General features: G+C 40.2%; 3 protein-coding genes and 2 pseudogenes across 4 annotated transcripts; 2 read left to right on the top strand and 3 right to left on the bottom strand.

The window, feature by feature from the left end:
• Positions 1 to 5982: 5982 nt before the first annotated feature.
• LOC116928290 lies at positions 5983 to 7826 on the bottom strand. Its single transcript, XM_045174938.1, is given in 1 exon segment — positions 5983 to 7826. A coding segment is annotated over 1 exon segment (1680 nt). The 5' UTR covers positions 7809 to 7826; the 3' UTR covers positions 5983 to 6128.
• Positions 7827 to 9324: 1498 nt separating this feature from the next.
• LOC116928300 lies at positions 9325 to 10547 on the bottom strand (annotated as a pseudogene).
• Positions 10548 to 12243: 1696 nt separating this feature from the next.
• Positions 12244 to 12954, top strand: LOC116923036. Its single transcript, XM_045175148.1, has 3 exons — positions 12244 to 12441; positions 12503 to 12698; positions 12759 to 12954. The coding sequence occupies exons 1-3, from the start codon at positions 12277 to 12279 to the stop codon at positions 12785 to 12787; spliced, it is 390 nt and encodes a 129-aa protein (XP_045031083.1). The 5' UTR covers positions 12244 to 12276; the 3' UTR covers positions 12788 to 12954.
• Positions 12955 to 13044: 90 nt separating this feature from the next.
• On the bottom strand, positions 13045 to 18165 carry LOC116933412 (annotated as a pseudogene).
• Positions 14461 to 15653, top strand: LOC123473626. Of its 2 annotated transcripts, none has more exons than XM_045174633.1 (5): positions 14461 to 14608; positions 14680 to 14781; positions 14847 to 15042; positions 15124 to 15279; positions 15345 to 15653. In XM_045174633.1, exons 2-5 carry the CDS (start codon positions 14693 to 14695, stop codon positions 15573 to 15575), a joined length of 672 nt encoding a protein of 223 aa, XP_045030568.1. In that variant the 5' UTR covers positions 14461 to 14608; positions 14680 to 14692; the 3' UTR covers positions 15576 to 15653. The 2 variants fall into 2 exon arrangements, with proteins under 2 accessions (XP_045030568.1, XP_045030567.1); XM_045174632.1 differs by having other exon boundaries at positions 14464 to 14608; positions 14677 to 14781; positions 15345 to 15644.
• Positions 18166 to 18477: the final 312 nt, after the last annotated feature.

Genomic DNA, 18477 nt, shown 5'->3' with positions numbered 1-18477 from the left:
CCTCGTCAAATGGAGTCCTGGACACACCTACGTGGTCTTGATGTCCCGAACGTACAACCCGAAGACGTTAGTGTATTGATTGGAATCGACGTAGCAGAAGCCCATGACCACATGGATTCCGTCAAGCCGCCGGCTGGAACAATTGGGCCTATTGCTTTCAAAACACCGTTTAGATGGTGCCTGGGTGGTCAAACGGGCCCGCTACAAGATGGATGTCCGTTCATCGCCCACATAGTATCAGAGGAACGTCCCGAAGATCTCAACGAGTTAGTCAAGAAATTCTGGCTGCTGGAGGCGAAAGACGTAGACATGGAACAGCCTGTTCTCTCCGAAGACGATCTTCGTGCAAACGGTATCAAGTCGACCTAATGTTGAAGACCGACAACGTAAACCTTCCGGACAATCGGGCAACTGCATTGAAGAGACTTTACTCTCTGGAGAGGCGATTTCATTGAGATGAAGACTTCGCCCGGAAGTATGATGCAGTTGTTAAGGAGTACATCGGCCTGGACCACGCCAGACTCCTCACGACCGAAGAGTTGCGGAAGGAGTCAAGTAGAACGTGGTATTTACCGCATCAAGGGGTCGTAAGCCCATCCAGCTCTACGACCAAAGTTCGAGTTGTATTCGACGGAGCCGCCGAGTATGGAGGAACATCTATCAACCAAAACCTAATACGTCAACCTAATCTTCTCGTTAGTTTGCTCGGTGTCATACTACGTTTCCGAAGGAACCTGGTACCAGTTGGCGCAGATGTCGAGAAGATGTTTCACCAGGTGAAGGTCCCAGTAGAAGATCAGGCAGCCTATCGTTTTTTCTACCGGACGCCTGGCAGTAATCAAGCACCGTTAACGTACCAAATGACAGTCCACATCTTTGGATCAATATCTTCCCCAACGACCTGTATCTTCGTCCTCAACCGGACTGCCGACGATCATCGCGACCAGTACCCAGAGGCAGCAGATAGCGTCCGAAGAAACTTCTACGTTGACAACTACCTCGACTCCTTCGATTCCGAAGACGGGGCAGTAAAACAGGCCCGTCAAATAAAGAAACTCTTACAACTTGTCGGTTTCAACCTAACAAAGTGGACGTCCTCATCAAGGAAGTTGATATCGGCTCTACGTGAGTTCGGTCTGGCCTCACCAACACTGGACCTTGATTTGGAAAAGTTACCCATCGAGCGAACACTTGGAGTAATGAAACGGGGAACGGGGAAACGGATATGCTGACGTTCAAGATACGGAAGCAGCCCAGCCATGACGTTCTAACCAAAAGGATTTTCCTTAGTATTATATCCAGTGTCTATGACCCGTTGGGACTCGTCGCTCCTGTTGTTTTCTTAATGAAGTCACTTCTGCAAGATATATGGACGTACGAGAAAAGGATCGGCTGGGACGACCCTATCCCCGAAGAATTAGGCCAACGCTTTCACTACTGGTACGAGCATCTGGATAACCTGGAGTTGTTAACGGTACCAAGATGTTTCCGGCATCAATGTGGACGTTGGACGCAGCAGCACCTGCATGTTTTCACGGATGCAAGCACAAAAGGATTTAGAGTTGTGGCGTATTTCCATTTCATCTTCGAGGACCAGTCGATCAACGTGTCCTTCGTCATGGCTAAAACTCACGTAACACCAGTAAAAGGACTCACGATCCCAAGATTTGAGTTGCAGGCTGCTGTAGAAGGCTTAAATATCGCCCTAGTAATCTGTCGGGAGCTCGAAATCGACTTACGTGAAGTTACCTTCCACACCGACTCTCAAACCGTCTTACGTTGGATCCATTCTCGCACTTGCCGATTTGAAACCTTCGTGAACAATCGGATTGGCAAGATCCTCCGGAACACGAATCGAAAACAATGGCGTCACGTTTCCGGAATCAACAATCTAGTGGACCTGTGTAGTCGTGGCATCGACCCGAAGAACGTCGACGAGTTGGTGAAATTACACGAAGGTCCATCGTTCCTGAAACTCGATCCGTCGGAGTGGGATATTTGGGAAGATATCGCAGAGCCGAAGGAAAATGACGTTAACGTAATTCGAGTCTTCTCCGTCAAAACAGAGAATGAAAATCACCCGATTGATGACTGTGTAAGAAGGTATTCCAGCTTACTGAAGATCCAAAGAGTTATCGCTTGGTGCAGAACGTTCGCGACCAACGCCAGAGCTAAGATGGGAATTTACAAGCCAACCGTGGGAGAGTTGATGGCCGAAGAAATGTTGACGGCCCTCACACTCTGTGTTAAACGTACCCAAGAACTGGCATTTGCGGAAGAAATCTACGCCTTGAGAAAGAGCTTGGAGTTGCCTCTGAAGTCGAAACTATGCACGTTCAGCCCTTTCCTGGATGAAACAGGACAGCTACGTGTAGGCAGACGTATACTTCAGGCTCCAGTTGATTATTCCACAAAGGTTCCCATCCTGCTTCCATCCGATCAACTTATTACGCAGCGGATTGCATGGGATCATCACACGCGGAATCTCCACATTAAATCTGAAAGATTGCTGGTGGACTTACGTACACGTTACTGGATAATCTCTGGACGTAATGTCATCAAATCGGTTGTCAACACCTGCTGGCCTTGCAAGCGGAGATCATCGAAACCCATTCCGCCACTCATGGCATCGTTACCAGTTCACAGGCTTACTCCCTATCTTCCACCTCTAACATACACGGGAATCGATTACTTCGGCCCTCTAACGGTACGAGTCGGTGGAAGAGGATGTAGACACGAAAAACGCTGGGTGTGTTTGTTTACGTGTCTCACAACGAGAGCCGTTCACCTAGAAGTCTCCGATGGCCTCAGTCTCGAAGAATTTCTTCTTTGTTTTACCCGATTTTAAAGGTCTACGTGGAAAGCCGAAAGTTGTTTACAGTGATATTGGTACCAATCTTGTCGCTAAAGAACAGGAACTTCGCCAAGCTCTAACGGAACTGGTGAATCAACACCAAGAGCTGCAGTCAAAGATGGCGTGTCAACAAATCGAGTGGCCTTTCTCTCCCCCTCACGGACCACATTTTGGTGGAGTTTGGGAGAGAATCGTGCAATCGTGCAAACGGGCCATGAAAGTCAGCGTTGGAAATCGCTTAGTTACCGATCGGGTCCTACGAACGGTAATCCCAGAAGTAGCAGCCCTCTTAAACGCTAGGCCACTAACGCACCTCAGCATGGATCCCGAAGATCCCGATCCGTTAACACCGAATCACTTTCTACATGGAGGAGCCCGGCCGTACGTTCCGTTAAAATTGGGAGATGCAGAGTACTTGGACGTCACAGCAAAGCAGTTCCTTCAAAGTCAGGCCATCCTCTAACATTTTTGGAACAGGTGGTTACGTGTGCTCTAGCAAGAGAATGAAATAGTCGAGGGGGGGAGTAGGCCGATCGATTGCTTCCAATCAAGGCACGGATTTATTTGCCAATTTTGCAAGCACATGCAAGCAATTTAACCGAATACAGCAAAAGCACAAATTGCCTAAGTTAAGACAGAATTAACATACACAGACTTCAATGAAAATAAAAAAACTAGCTCTCACCTAGCATCCACAATTTGGAGCCGGTCAATAAGGCAATCATAGACACAAATCAATTCTAGGTCCTAATCTATGTACACGAGAATAGTGTTAGCCCATCACGCACATAAAATATATATACAAAATTACCTCAAAGGCTCAAATGAGGAACAGGAAATCACAAGGTGAGAATTCGCACCAATACAGAGTAAAACGAATCGTCAATGGCTATACAAGCCCTAAAATGAATAATGGCTACTTTCTGTGTCTGACAAGATACTTAATTGCAACATCAGCTGTTCTCTGCTGCACCGACAAGTGGCCCACCTGGCGGCCTACGAAACTAATCGATACTTCAGACTTAAACTAACATGGGGAAAAATGAATTAATATACATTTCAAATTAAACATTCCTTTTCTCTGGAAGAACGTGAATACGTTCCACACCTGACGGAAGGAAGAAAATGGACTGAAAATCGGCCTAACGTTACCGTCGGGGACCTGGTACTCGTCGTCGAACCGAATACCCTACGTGGACAGTGGCCGTTAGCAAAAGTGATTGAAGTTCTTCCCAGTGAATCGGATAACGTTGTTAGAGTGGTAAAAGTCCAGATCAGCAACCTTAAAAACGCCTGTATTCGTCCAGTGACTAAGCTTTGTGTTATGGCTACGGCCAAAGAGCAGGACGTTTACGTAAAAAATGTAAATATTGAGTCGTCAGAGCCAAAATCGGTGTCACGAAATCAAAAATGTAGTTTAAATAGCAAATTCTTGTATAAAGGGTAAAATTCTCTGTATAAAATGTGAATTGAGGTATAAGTTGTCAAAAAATGTCAAATGTCGGAATTGTAAAATGTAAAATTAGTATAAAGTCTTAAGTAAAACTGTAAAAAATATGTAGTACAAATGTAAACATCGTAGAGGTCACTGCAAGAACAGTGTAAAATTTTCCGACAGCAACGCCATCTGTATCCAGTAAAAAGGTCAAAGGCAAAAATCAGGTCGCCTACTGTTTAACCCTTGACCGCTTAGGAAAGCTGTTTAGTCCCTTAAGAACAGTAGACGACAGTTACCCTTTGACTCTTGTGCTGACGAAACGTTTAAGTGACCTTCCTTTCTCAACGTGCATCATGGCCGAGTATCCACCTCCATCTGCTGCATCGGTGAAAGAAAAGCTGAAGAAGTCCCGTGAACGTGAAGTTGAGTGTGCCAGTAACCTTCAGCTACTTCGTCAGGATCTTTTGAAGGCCCGAACGGCGGCCATCGACGGGGTTCTAACCCACCAAAAGGCCGTTGTCAAACTCGAGGAGGAGCTGGAGGAAAACGCAAAGGATCTGAAAAACGTGCACGTTCACTTCCTTTCTGAGCGTGAAACCCTGCTTAGCAGTTACGTTGGTTCCCTCTTACGTAAGGAACGTGAGAAGGCAGCTTCCAAACCCGTTTCCCAGCCGAACGCCCCGCAGTTCGTCGAACCCCGGCATAACCCGATCATCTTCTGCTTTCTGAGGACCCACCTTGGAAAACCTGGTATGTGGGCGTGCGGCCGTAAAATCTCAGAATGTGATGATTTTATGTTGAGGACCAACCGGGAGCGATTAGAGTTGCTGTTTGCCCAACACCGCTGATTCGTATGCTTCCTGCCGTTGTCGGTGGCTGGGCACTTAAAACTTGCTGATTGCCCCCATCCGCGGCATTGTGCAATCTGCGACTCCCCTGATTACCACCAGATCCTATGTGCACCCCGACGGGCCTATCAAGAAGTCATCCCGGAGTAGAAGTGGACGTGGGCCTTGGCCAGTGGCGATAATAGAGTTTGCCTTCTTTTCTGTTATGTGTTTTGCCTTTTCGGTATTGTTTTTGTCTGTTTTCTTTTTGAGTTTGGTTTGTTGTTTTAGTAGCTGTGGACAGGTGAGCCCGCTGTCACTTACAGTGCTGGGCAGGATTGTAGGTGGCAAGGGCCTTCTTTTTTGTGTTTACGTTGGAAGTGGCCCTTGCCCTTTTTCGGTTGAGTATTCAGTGTGTATTGTGTAACAGTCGTGAACGAGGACATCTCGTTTACCTCCCCCGTAATCAAGTCTACATTAAATCCCCAGTTTTTCTCTCTCTCCCTAGTAGAACAGGATATCTTCTAGATATCTTTAAGATATCTTCCTATCTTGCTAATGTCTCGTAAAATAAAAATATCTTTAAAATATCTAAAAGATATCTATAATAAGGTATCTAAACGAGATAGAGTATAGCTATCTATAAAACATCTCATAATAGATATCTTTTAATTTTCGAAATATTCTTCTATTTTTTCTTCATGCTAATATTCAACACATGTGACAACCAATTCTATTGTTAAGCGAAATAAAATGTGAGCATGAAATCAAATTGAATTTCTTCAAATGTATTTATGTATGTAAGAAAAAAATACAGTGCCATTTGATTTGAAAATTATTCTGAATTAATTAGAGATTATTTTGAGCATAAATAGCTTCCATTTTGCAGCTTTATGGGGACAATTTCTTTGGGAGGATCCATGGCTTCTGCCTAAAACGAGACGAACGTTATAATATTAACACAAAAACTTAAAGCATTTTAAATTACCTATATTTCACTTAGTAATATTTAGTTTTCTGCATCAAAATTCATTATTGAAACAATGCCAAAACTTTTTGGAGACTGTGGAATATCATGAATTACAGGAATTTTCATAGCCTTGAAAGAAATGGAATTTAATTGCCAAAATTCTAGATTGTTCGAAAGTGTGTTAACAATTTGTGTGCCTATTGTTTTCGAATCTAATCCATTAAGATTGTAAAGATTCTCAGAATTCATAAATTTTCTTCCAATGAAATATACTTCTCCTTCTCTGTTTTCAACAAAATTTTCAATCAAAATTACAGAATCATCATCAGTTACCACACAGTTGTCTGGGCTTTTACAACTAAATCTCAATTTTTGAAAAATTACCCTTTCAAATTGCTGCCCTCGTAGGCCATGAATCATTAGCCCATTGTTATGTTCGTAAATAACTTTGATTAAATTTGGATTTGTTGATTTCTTTTGAACCGGAACATTGGAGCGCAATTCCATTACACGATTCACAATTTGTTGAAGGGGTTTCGCGCTCTTACGAACCAAATTTTTTAGTTTACCAATGTGGTTTTCAAAAGAAAAGCAGCTAAACATTTCAAGTGCTCCAAGTCTTTTGCATTCATTTCCCAAGTGAATAAGATTATGAACATTATAACTAAGAAATTGATCTCCGTAAATGCTGACAGACTTCTGAATAAACAGAGTCAAGAGACTGTGTGCATAGTCAATGTTGGCTTCTTCTTCCACGCTTCGTTTGCAAGACAGAATTCTGATCGCGACGTGAAGCAAAATGAAATGTTGGTAAACTTCATCGGGAAGGCGATTTTTTAAGACTATTGGCAGAATATAAAACAAAAGTAACCTGAATTCGGTAGCTTTAAACCGAGATAGTTCATTTAGCGTTCGATTCTTTCGAGAAAATTCCACACTAATCAATGATTGAATTCTCAAAAGAATTTTTGAGATTTCATTCATTTGTTGCCAAGACAACCTTACTTTCATGCTCTTTCTTCCATGCACCCAAATGTATAACAATTTACGCATAACTCCCAAGTAAACAAGATGCATTGGATCTATGCAAAAGTCGTCAACCATATTGATCGACAAATTTTCCAAATTAGAAAATCCACTATGATGATAAATTTGATCTCGATCACGAAAAGATTCGTCAGTTCTCAATATCGCATCTATTTCGGGATAGGTTACCCTACCGCTTTTGCCAGATTTGTTCCGTACATATACACCTTCAACTTTGCATTTCCTGCACCCATAATACGCTCCACAAGGCTTGACATTTTAAATAAAACTACAAGCGGGAGCGTCGCAACAAAAAGATTCTACTCTAATTTTAATGTGACACCCCTTGAATTGAAAACCCTCGTTCATTAATTTAGAAATTTCGTCACAAAAATGTTTCAGATAAGAATTTACATCATCTGGCTTTGCGTGCCCATGATAAAAACCAATGTCAAAACATTGCGCTCCTTCCATGCAAACTTTACCAAGTATAGGCCACAACTGACTATTTGTGCTCTTTCTAAATGACGTCCCATCACAACCAACTAACATGTTGAGTTCATGACTGTTCGAAGAAAATGTAGCGTTAATTGAATTTAAAGAACATACAATCCCATCCAAAATAGTAAACCCGTAATAAAATCCCGGGCTTACAGCAATCACATGAACTTTTCGAGGACCCATATAGCACATTTCAGCCGTCGGATGTCCGAATCATGGCCGAACATCCGTTAGATATCTATGTACTCAATGGGTAGTTCCAGGGATGTCCGTCGGCTAGTCACCTTGGAAGTGCAATGGATGTGCGAAAATTATATTCTACGGACCTCCTTCCAACAGCCAAAAAGATTTTCAATTGTTTCATTTCAGGATCGGCCTCGAGCCAATCGGGGCGCTTTTTTTGCAAATCGGGTTTCTCATTTCGGGCCAAGGAGGCGTGGCTCAGGGTGGAAAATTCTTCTCCCCGAATTCAATTGGGGTTTGCAATCAATTGGATTGCAATCAATCGATTCATCAAGGCAAAAAACATTATCGATTGACCCGTTCTATCCGATAACAACCCCGATAATAGCTCGTTCTACCCGCTTGCCCCGATTTTTACTCTGAAACCGAAAGAACGGCATTTTTTTTTTATTGCTTCGGGGTAACGGGTTAACCTCAAATTTTTTCCCGCCCCGCCCCGGTTGAAAAAATGGCACCTCATTTCAACCCCGAATGCACTTTATCGGTGCGGGGCGGTTAACTTTATTAGAACTAATTTGGGGCCGATCACTAAGTTTCATTATTAATTGTCAAAATTTCTTGAGAGGGGGAAAACTTTACCGTGTTCAAATTTTTCCCTTGAACGTATTTTTATTTGAAGTCCAGCATTTAAAATGAAAAATTTAAAAAATAAAGGAGTAATGATCTATTTGCCGGTTGGTTTATTTTAAAATTTATTACAAAAAATGAATAAAATATATGAAAGTCGTGAGTTTGTTTGCACAAGCTTTCCGTTTAGCTTATGGGAACCAAGCCATTGAAAATTAACTCACAGAAAATAAATATTATTCGGCATCTAATAATATTAAAAGCAAGTATACTTATGATAGGATTATAATTTCAAATAATAAAAAACTACTTTAAACTTAATAAATCATGCTGAAGTTTAAAATTCAAAAATATTTAGCATAAATTGTTTAATTTCAATTTATACACCTCTGGTTTAACCTAAGTTCGACATCATCTTGACTTTTTAAAAATCCTGTATGTGATTTGTTATCGAAAAAGCTCAAGTGTTTTACAACAATTCGATTGTATTGTTCGAAAATGATACATAATATATCTGTAGATTGGCACAGTGGAATAAGATTCGACTGTGATGCGGGAGACCCGAGTTCGAATCCTGGTATAGCCTAATGTTTTTTCATCAATAGATGTCCAATACATGTCATATTTATAGCCAAATGAAAGCCCGTTCGGATATCCTTAGAATGTCTGACGGCGCTGTTTAGGGCGGTCAAAACCAAAAAAAAATACATCCGTAGGACATCCAAATCGGATATCGGGCTGTCCGGAGGATATCAAAAAGATGTACTCAACATCCGACCCCGACATCTGTCGGACATCCGACGGACTGCCTTGTGTTATGTGGGGAGTGCCTAGCAAAGTTTTGTACGTTTTAGGTAGAAAAGAATTAGAAGGGTCGGTTCTCAAAACTTGTAAGAGCTTATTGACGCTTTCCCTCGCTACATTCGAATCCACTGCCCAATGACAAAGGCGTCTTTTAAATAAATTCTGGTTGTCGATTGCGTTTAAATCGTTGTCAATGTCCGAATCTACTTCCCAATCATCTACATCATCAACTAAGTCTTCATCAAAATTCGGAGCTTTACAAAAATAAAAGTCAAAGTCCGAAAAAGTTTCGGAATCCGCATCGACTTCTTCAAGAAAGTTAACATCAGATTCTGAACTGCTATGGATGGATGAATGGATGGAATGATGATCCTCATTCTCAACTCCATCGGCCATTGTTTCATAAAAATCATCATTACCTAACACATCGTCGATGGAAACAGCAAGTGGGATAACATTTTCTACTTCAGCAACTCTTAGAGTTCTGCCATCAACTGCATCATTAGGTTCATCAACCGCATCATTAGGTTCATCAACCGCATCACTTACTTCTTCTTCCAATAAATGCATATGTTCTTCAATAAATGTTCTAACTCTTCTAGATCTTTGTCTCGGTCCCACAACATCCTTTTGCTATCGCTTTGACATTTTAGATTACAATGTCAACTTAAACTACCGTTGACTAAGTTAGACTTAAAGAAGACTTAAACTACCCTTGGAAGAAGCACAAAATTTGAAATACCAGTAAGAAACAATAAACTTAGTATTCTGGTTATTTGTAAATAAAAATTGGAAGCGTAAATGGAAGTAACCTTGAATATAGTGGAAAGCATCCAAGCATGTATATGAATTTCTGACGTAGGGATTTCCTCTTCAGAACTAGAAGTAGAAAGATAGACGCTGCTTCATTTATACCTAAATTCAAAGGAAACAGTTACATCAAATAAAGGTGTGCTAAAAATTACGTAGCTTTAAACTTTGTTGATACCTTTTGGCAATGCTTTTGGCTATCATAACAATCTACAAGATGTTGGAAATAGGCAGACAAATTTCCTTCATTAAAACCTCTTCAATAATATACGCACCAAATGCAGAGCACACAAAATTAGAATATAAACAGAAATTATTTTTGTGTAAATGTGTTGGCAAGTATATCTAATGTGTAGTTACGCCATTGAAATTTCCAATTGTTGTCGAATAACAGTGAAATTATTTAAAAAATTAAAACTTAAAAATTTATTCCAAAATTACCTAAAACATATTTTGCGATCGTTTTCCGTTGAAAAAATAAAAAAAAGGCGGAAATTTTCAAAATAATCACTTAATCAGTAACAGTTATGGCGTCTGTATCCGCGTTTATGACAGAGTGTGGATAACTAATCGATCTATAACCAGTGTTGCATCATTTATACTTTCGGCGTTTATGTCTATAAACCGTACGTTTGCTTAAATTTTGCTTTCAAAATATTATTTTATACGTTATTCATTTTTTAAGATTTTCATAAAATAACAGTATTAATTTTTTTTAAAATTAATTTACAATGTTGGAAGAAAGGCAACTCCAAGCATGACTATTAAACTGTCAGTTGTCACCATGTTGGAAGCGTCATGGCGGATTTGGATGCTCGTTAGCTGGATGAGCATTTTCAGTTTGAAGTTACAGAAAAATGTCGCATTACCTAGTTGAAGTACCGAAAGAACCTCCGTTAAAAGGATGCTGGATTTTAATTGCTGCCAAGAATTGGATATATGAAGATGTTTTGTATACACCAGACAATTCTTATTCTCATGACTATAAACTTAGCTTGCTCCAAGATGGAAAGGACCCAGACATTATTACTTGGGAACGCAGTCATTCTTTCAAAGTGATCCACCAATTTGGTAACAAAGCTTTCAGTTATTGTTTGATAATCTAATTTGTTTATTGATCAAATTTGTTCTTATTAGACTCATATGAAGAGGCCAGAGAAAATTTGCCACGAGCTGAGAAAGGCTTACCAATTTTCACCAGGTCATCTGATATTAGAGGAGGTCATCGTCAAAGGATAGAAAAAAGTTTGAAGCTGCCTGGGGAACTTTCTACAACTGAGCAAGAGAGTGAACAAGAAGAGGACAGTTTAACTCAAACCAAAAAGTCAACGGTGAATAAGAAAAGTACACCTGTTAAAAGAAAATCTTCATCTGAAACTACCAAGCTTCCTCTGCCACCTCCTATGCTGAGAAGCAAAAGTAAGAATGGTAAGGCTGAATGTGCATGGATATCAATGTATTTATTAAGTAATCATGTATTTGTTCAACCATACAGTAACGCCAAACAGCAGTAAAAAAATTGCAAAATCCACTGTGAAAATACCATCAGTTGGAACTGCACTTGCTGGGCCATCCGGACTATCAGGTAAAAAGACTGGTTTTATAAATATTGAGTCGTGTCCACACTCTGTTTATAATTGGTGTCCAGTAACATGAGTCCCACATTTTATTTTTATTAGATAAAAAAAAAGATAGATGTAATGCAGTCAACAATGTTAGGAGCTGTTCAACCCAAGTGATGTCTTTCCAGAAATGTAATGAAATCCAAGAAAAGCAGTATGATGATGATATACACATTGACAGTGACAGTAGCGAAGAAGGTGGGATTGACGAACTATATTTCCCTATTGAGCATAATTATTATTTTATTGCTTACAACTTCTGTCACGTAAGATTTTCCAGGGAACACTCATGGCGATACAAACGATATGCAAAGTATCCCACCTTACTGGAATGATTCGCAAATGATGACCATTTACACTCCCCAGCCAACGCCATCACCAAGTCCTTGTGAGCCGTCGGACAAAAGTCAACAATATTCGGGAAATTATAAAAAGAATGGTAAATATTTTGACTATTAATCGACAAATAATGTTAACACTTTTTTTTTTTCAATTAAATACTTTTTTAAATTTTCTTTCTTTAAATACGAATTGTTTGTAATTAACTTTTAGTATTGATGTTCCTACAGTTGACAGTTATGGTTGCCAAAGTCGTCCTGACAAATTTGGCCCAAATGAATGAGAAGTTATCTGCTCTCGAAAAAACCATTGCGAAACCTGTAGCTGAAGTTTCAGAAGACGAAGATGACGATCTTGCTTTTCTTCTGGTTAAAAGCATTGATGATTGCGAGAAATTCGAGAGAAATCTTAAACAAAACAAGGACGTTTTCAGGAAATTGGTATTTTTTATTTTATCAATATCATGAACCAATGCCATCATTTACATTTCGTTTCAAACAGGTATCCATGATTACCAGATTGGGAAAAAGAAATACTAAAAACTCACAAGGCGATTATGTAAGAAGGGCGTGGGGATGCGTTATCGCAAACTCTGTAGCTAAAGAGTTAAATTGGCTGGGTCGACCAGATAAGCGGGTAAATAATGGATTGGGGAAACAAGGAATTAAGGAGTCCCTAATCACCAAGGCCATCCAAAGTAAACCCTATTCATAATTGTAGTAGAAAAGTAACAGTGTATATTTTTTTTTGTTTTTAGGAGGAATATCAAGCAATAAACCCTACTAGCACCCGTACGTCGATAGGACGTTTCAAAGCCGTCCACTCCGTTCGGGCTGGATATCCGTAGCGGATGTTATTTTTGATGGACCTCCAATTATTCCTCTCCGATGGACATCCAAACGTGGCCTCCGATTGTCGTCCAAATAAGAACATCCGTTGGATGTTTTCCCCTGGTCCATTACCGTATAAAAAATTGTTCCGTAAATGTACTTGTTTTGGAAATTCATACCAACCAATAAATTTGAATATTAATAGAGCAAAGAAATGTTTTAAATGATTTTTTATTGATTAAGAACTTGACACAGTACATGATTGAAAACAAACAACATCTAAATTTCTAGGCTGCAGTCGGATCCTTAGTTGATGGACGAAACGCGAAACTCATTGCTTAAATCGGCACTCGTCTCTTCAAGATTATTCCATCCAGGTTGAGCTTTGTTGCAAAGTGTCTGTGATGGAAAGAAAACACAGATCTCAATATAGAAAATTATATTTTTTTAATGTAAATCATACCTTGATTGAGACTGAAATTGTCCCTCTTGGTTAATCTTGATTAACACTTTTAAAATTGGAGGGTTTCTCCGAGTACTCCAGGTTGAATTCTTGAATTATACGGTAATTCAAACAATGGGAGTTGATACTCTCTCACTGTTGTTCAAGAACTCTAAAACAAAATAAAAACAGATAAAAATTGTTGAAGGCTGAAGGGAAATTTGAGACATTTACCTTTAACATACTCTACTCACTGTCCGTGGAAGTGCCAGGACGGTTTAAGGTGCTGTCAGTTTCACATTCATTCGATATCAACTTTTCAGTCGCACATCGTTTTCGATACTTCTCTGGCATTCCTTTCATTATCTTCTTTGTTTCTGTTTCCAATTCGAAGTTATTGGATTTGCGGGATGTCGTTCGCACACCATCTAACAAGAAATAATATTTTTTTAAAGAAGTATTGAAGGGAATATTGTAAAAATTAAACACAAAACTTACCAAACACGGCTTTGGTAACAATGGACTCCTTCAGACCCTGCTTTTGAAGTGATCTTTTTTTTATCTTACCCTCCCAATTAACGGAAGCCATAACCTTTATGGAGAAAACCCTATACCAGGCACGTTTCAAGGCATCTCTAATGGATGCTCCTCCCAAGGAACGAATCATCCCAACCTAATTAGACAAAACGTGGTAATTGAAGAAACAATGAAATATATTTGTTTTAACTTACCAACTGAAAATAAAGATCCGGGTCACGTAAAGATTCCTCCAAAGCTTGTATTTCTTCCATTTCTTGCAGAGGTTCTAGAAGGTACTATGGATTAGCTAGTGTTTCTGCTACTGGCTGTCGATGGCTTTCCATCTTTGATTCCAAAACGACGAGTTTCGCCATCATGTTTGAAATAAATTCCTGTAGTTTAAGGACTTCTCTTACCAACTTCCCAATCAATGCTACAGAACCTTAAAGTTTAAATAAATGAAAGAATGTACGTTAGAAAGTAGACATTAACGACGAAAGCTTAAAATGAAGTCAACAAATTACCGTCAGTCAAGGCAGTGTTGCCGTGATCGAAATCAATTTTTGATCGAGATCAAAATCAAACTCAAAAATTGATCTTGCGATCAACTCATTTTACGATGAGTTTGATCGAGATCAAACTCAAAATTTTTGATCCAACTCAAACTCAATTTTGCAATCAACATTTCTGACTGCACGCCATCTACTGATAGGAAAAACAATTAAGTGCCAAGAAATTGAAGTCATAGACTAGTGAAAGTGTCAACTGTAAAGTCATTCGAGTATCGAGTGTCACCCGATCAAGGTTTTTTGAAAAGTAATTCAAATTAGTTTAATAAGTTTAGTTACCCTGTAATCATTACATTATCAATTTCGTAATTGAAGCAGTCTAAGAATTACTATGTCGGAGGCGGATGATGATTGCGATTTTGATGAGAATGCAGATCCAAACACGAGTCATGTTTCACAAAGGCGACAAAGCAATACTAGGTAACAAGTTCTCATCTAACCATTACATTATTTGTGTTTGATTTACTTTTTATTTGTATTTGTAGCACCAATTCTAATCCTGTAAAGAAATTAGCTATACCTGATGAATTCTTCACATGGGTAGGAGACGTGCCTGGCAAAAATGCCAGTGTATATCGGTGTCTACATCCAGGCTGCGTCCCAAAAAAGAAAAAGGATGGTTCTGATAAATCACTTGTGGTGTATCATAATTCTCGACACAATGCAAAAAGGCATTTCTTGGTGGGTGTTATTTTCTTACATTACTTATTTACATATTTGCCTATCAGAATCGCACAATAACTTTTCATAACAACCTTCCAGAATCATGATCCTGGTAACCAGCTTGGAAATGCAAAGCTTTGGGAAGGTGCTGTAAAACTACTAGATAATTCGACAACTCTCAACAACACAGCCACTTCAGTAAATGGACGTGTCAATGTCATGATTTCACAAGAAGACCTTGATAGTTGGGTCTTGGTAATTAATTCATTGAATATAGACCTTAATGTATTTCTTTCATTAATGTAAATATTTCTTTTTAGAATTTCCTCATTGTTGACGTATTACCTATATATACCGTCGAGAAGCCGGGTTTCCAGCAACTAGTTCATAATCTAGCCCCGAATCTAGTTTTACACGGACGAAGTTTTTTTACAAAGAGACTGGAGACTTTATACAATGAAAGAACACCCAAAAGACTTCATTTAACTGACAAGCACTTCGAAATGTTATTATTCCTAAAGGTCAATAACAACATGTCAAATAAGTGGTAAACTCAGACGAGTGAAAAATTCATTCACGTTTATTTTCTTGTTTCATTTTATGTTTAAATAAGAAAAGAAAATAAAACAGAAGTTTAAAGAATAAATTATTGTTTCTTGTTCGCTTTTGTCAATAAAATCTTGAATCTTGATGACAACATGTATTTTGGAAACATAGTTTATTTTTGTATTTTAATTTTCTGATATGATAGTAGAGTATGTACTACACTAGCCTACCAGTGCAATTTCTTTTTCAATTTTACAATCTACTTCCCGCGTTTGTCAGACAACTGGACGAGATATACATGAGTTTGTTATATTGACCGCTAGATGGCGCAAATTGTGAGAAAAATGATTTTGAGTTTGATCGCAAAAATTTTGATCGCAAGATCAACTCATCGTCTTTTGAGTTTAATCGCGATCAAACTCAAAAAATTGATCGGACGGCAAGACTGAGTCAAGGTGTTTGATTGATTCCTCTGATTTCAAAAAAAAACATTACGCGTACTACCGTTGGGCATTTCTACTAGACAGAGGATTTAAAAATTTATTTTCGAAAACATACCAAAAAACTAAACATACTACCTTCGCTCAAGATGTTTGATTGATTCGGTACCGCAACACTCATCCGCTGATTTCCAATCGTGCCGGAATAGGGCATTTCTAATATAAATTAAAGTAACTACATATTCCCATTTTGATAAAAAATTAGTAAATACTGACCTTGTGAATACAAGTTGTTGTAGGAAACTGGTGAATTGTCATCCGTAGAATTAACAGTAATTTCCCCTCTCATATGCTGCGATACTTCCTCAAAAGAGTTACTGCAACTTTGCTGAACTTCAAAAGGTGTCATTGGCAGTGCAACAGGAACACCACCAACAGAATTCCTTAATAGGCTAACTGGAACCGTTGGAATCACAATTGCTTCTATCTGAGTGGGCCCAGATACACCAGGGTCATCAACAGAATTATTGCATCTCCACTGAACTGCAAGTGGTGCTGTTGGGCGCACAGCAGGAACACCACCATCAACAGAATTCCTTAATAAGCTACCTGGAATTGTTGGAATCACAATTGTTTCTGGCTTGGTGGGTCCATATACACCAACGCTTTCATCATCACTTGAAGGCAAGAATCTTTTATTCGGCCTCTTGTTTCTCTTTCCTCTTCCCAATGACGTGTTAGGTTGACTGGCATCATCTTCACCCTCAGTATTAATGTCTGATTGAATTGAAGCAATGTGCTCCTGTGAACGAGCAGATTCATATGAATCTGATGAAATGTAAACAAAATTTGAAAAACCACACAATATGAAACTGTAAGTTGTTATACCATATTCCTTTCTGACGATACAAGGATAAACATACCAACATGGTTTTGGTACTTCACGTTTCTTTGATGAAATGTGCCCAGAAATTTTAGGATACCAACATTTTGAAGAATTGTCATCAGCCTGGATGATCCATTTCTGCCACAACAGTAACATGGCGATAATTGTTTCCATAAATTAAATCGACTGTAACAGATTCACTGGGTTTAAGGGATGTATTCAGTCATAGACAGCTTACACGACACACACACACAGCATTACACAGTAACAGCACTGACAGTACTAACAACTAGTCTGAATCACTACATTGGACTGCCCCTCTGGCCGGTCATAGACGGGCTTTTGAGTCCTCTGACATCCGGCCAGAGTGACAAAGTCCATTGACATCGCACATTTGCATATCTTAGCATCCGGTGCTAAGCGACAAAGTACATTGGCGCTACATCCCCCCTCCTACCTACTGACATGGGTTCCCTAAACTGGATAACAAACCCCACAAGGCATAACAAATAGAGTCCCCTATGTTTTCTACTTTAACATTTGGTAAAACTTATCTGGGTTAAACGACAATATTCACGCGACTGCATTCGGCCCGGGCTGGCCTTGATCCTCTTCTCCGGGCTCCCGCACCTCCACAAGACGAGTCAACAGTAGGGTGTCCACGTGATTACTCAGCCTCCGATACTCGATCCACAGGTACACCACAATTGGCAACGGGAACAAGCATCCGACCAACCATTCAAACGGATAACGCTTGGCATTCTCCTCTTCTTCCCATTGCCGTTGTAGGCGTTCGACCGCTTTCAGGTGTGAACTCGTCCCCGCTAGGTCTATACGCGTAGGCGTTCTTAGGGCGGCTGGTGCTTCCTCCATAATGGGGCTCTTTGCCACTGGTTGCGATTGCTCGACCACCGGTGCCAATAGACCACTCAGCATCCCTGCAGCTTCCTCGTCGATGACGCTCGTCACATTCACTGGCATCATCTGTCGGAAGCTCGCTTGCAGAACCCATTCGTCCGAGGTTGCCGAACACAACCGTGGGATTTTTATGACCCCCGCTGCTGGCAGCACTTGCGGTAGACCGATTCCGCCGATCCTTTTCCCAGGGCACTGGAGCACTATGGTTACGTTGTCTTTACCAGCGTAACCCCACTTCCTTCCTCCAATGTAGAACAAGTCAATGCCGGTCCACTTCTTACTGTCTAGGCGACAGTTCCTCTGGATTCCTTCCTGCTCCTGCAGAAAGACAGCCGCCGCGCAGCTCTTCATCCTTCCTTTTTGGTCAATCGGTTTCAAGAATGGGCACACACTGCCCATGTATGGAGCGCATTTCCGGACTTCATCCACGTTGAACTCAACGAACAGCTGCCGATCTGGCGATACCCCCAGGTATGGAGCCAATCCCGCGTACGAGTGGGATACCGACTCCCCTTTGCTGGTGGCTACCGGCATAGGAAACACACTGAATATCTGCAAGGCATAATTAAACTCAAATACCGGCAGATGAATGAACAAACGAACGTTTCCGTTCACCAGCGCCGCCTCCACCCTGGCCTCCTGGTATGCTCTCCAGCCATTTCC

Source organism: Daphnia magna, linkage group LG6 (genome assembly GCF_020631705.1).
Source record: "Daphnia magna isolate NIES linkage group LG6, ASM2063170v1.1, whole genome shotgun sequence".
In the NCBI taxonomy this organism is placed as follows: domain Eukaryota; kingdom Metazoa; phylum Arthropoda; class Branchiopoda; order Diplostraca; family Daphniidae; genus Daphnia; species Daphnia magna.
Note: the sequence above shows the minus strand (reverse complement) of the source record. Positions and strands in the feature narration are given on the sequence as shown.

What these genes read in the sequence shown, in the direction of transcription:
- LOC116923036 (XM_045175148.1), top strand. Translation starts at nt 12,277, where the DNA reads ATGAATGAGAAGTTATCTGCTCTCGAAAAAACCATTGCGAAACCTGTA. An exon ending in AGGACGTTTTCAGGAAATTG is followed by an intron (nt 12,442 to 12,502) that starts GTATTTTTTATT and finishes CGTTTCAAACAG; the next exon opens with GTATCCATGATTACCAGATT. An exon ending in AATCACCAAGGCCATCCAAA is followed by an intron (nt 12,699 to 12,758) that starts GTAAACCCTATT and finishes TTTTGTTTTTAG; the next exon opens with GAGGAATATCAAGCAATAAA.
- LOC123473626 (XM_045174633.1), top strand. Translation starts at nt 14,693, where the DNA reads ATGTCGGAGGCGGATGATGATTGCGATTTTGATGAGAATGCAGATCCA. An exon ending in AGGCGACAAAGCAATACTAG is followed by an intron (nt 14,782 to 14,846) that starts GTAACAAGTTCT and finishes TTGTATTTGTAG; the next exon opens with CACCAATTCTAATCCTGTAA. An exon ending in ATGCAAAAAGGCATTTCTTG is followed by an intron (nt 15,043 to 15,123) that starts GTGGGTGTTATT and finishes ACAACCTTCCAG; the next exon opens with AATCATGATCCTGGTAACCA.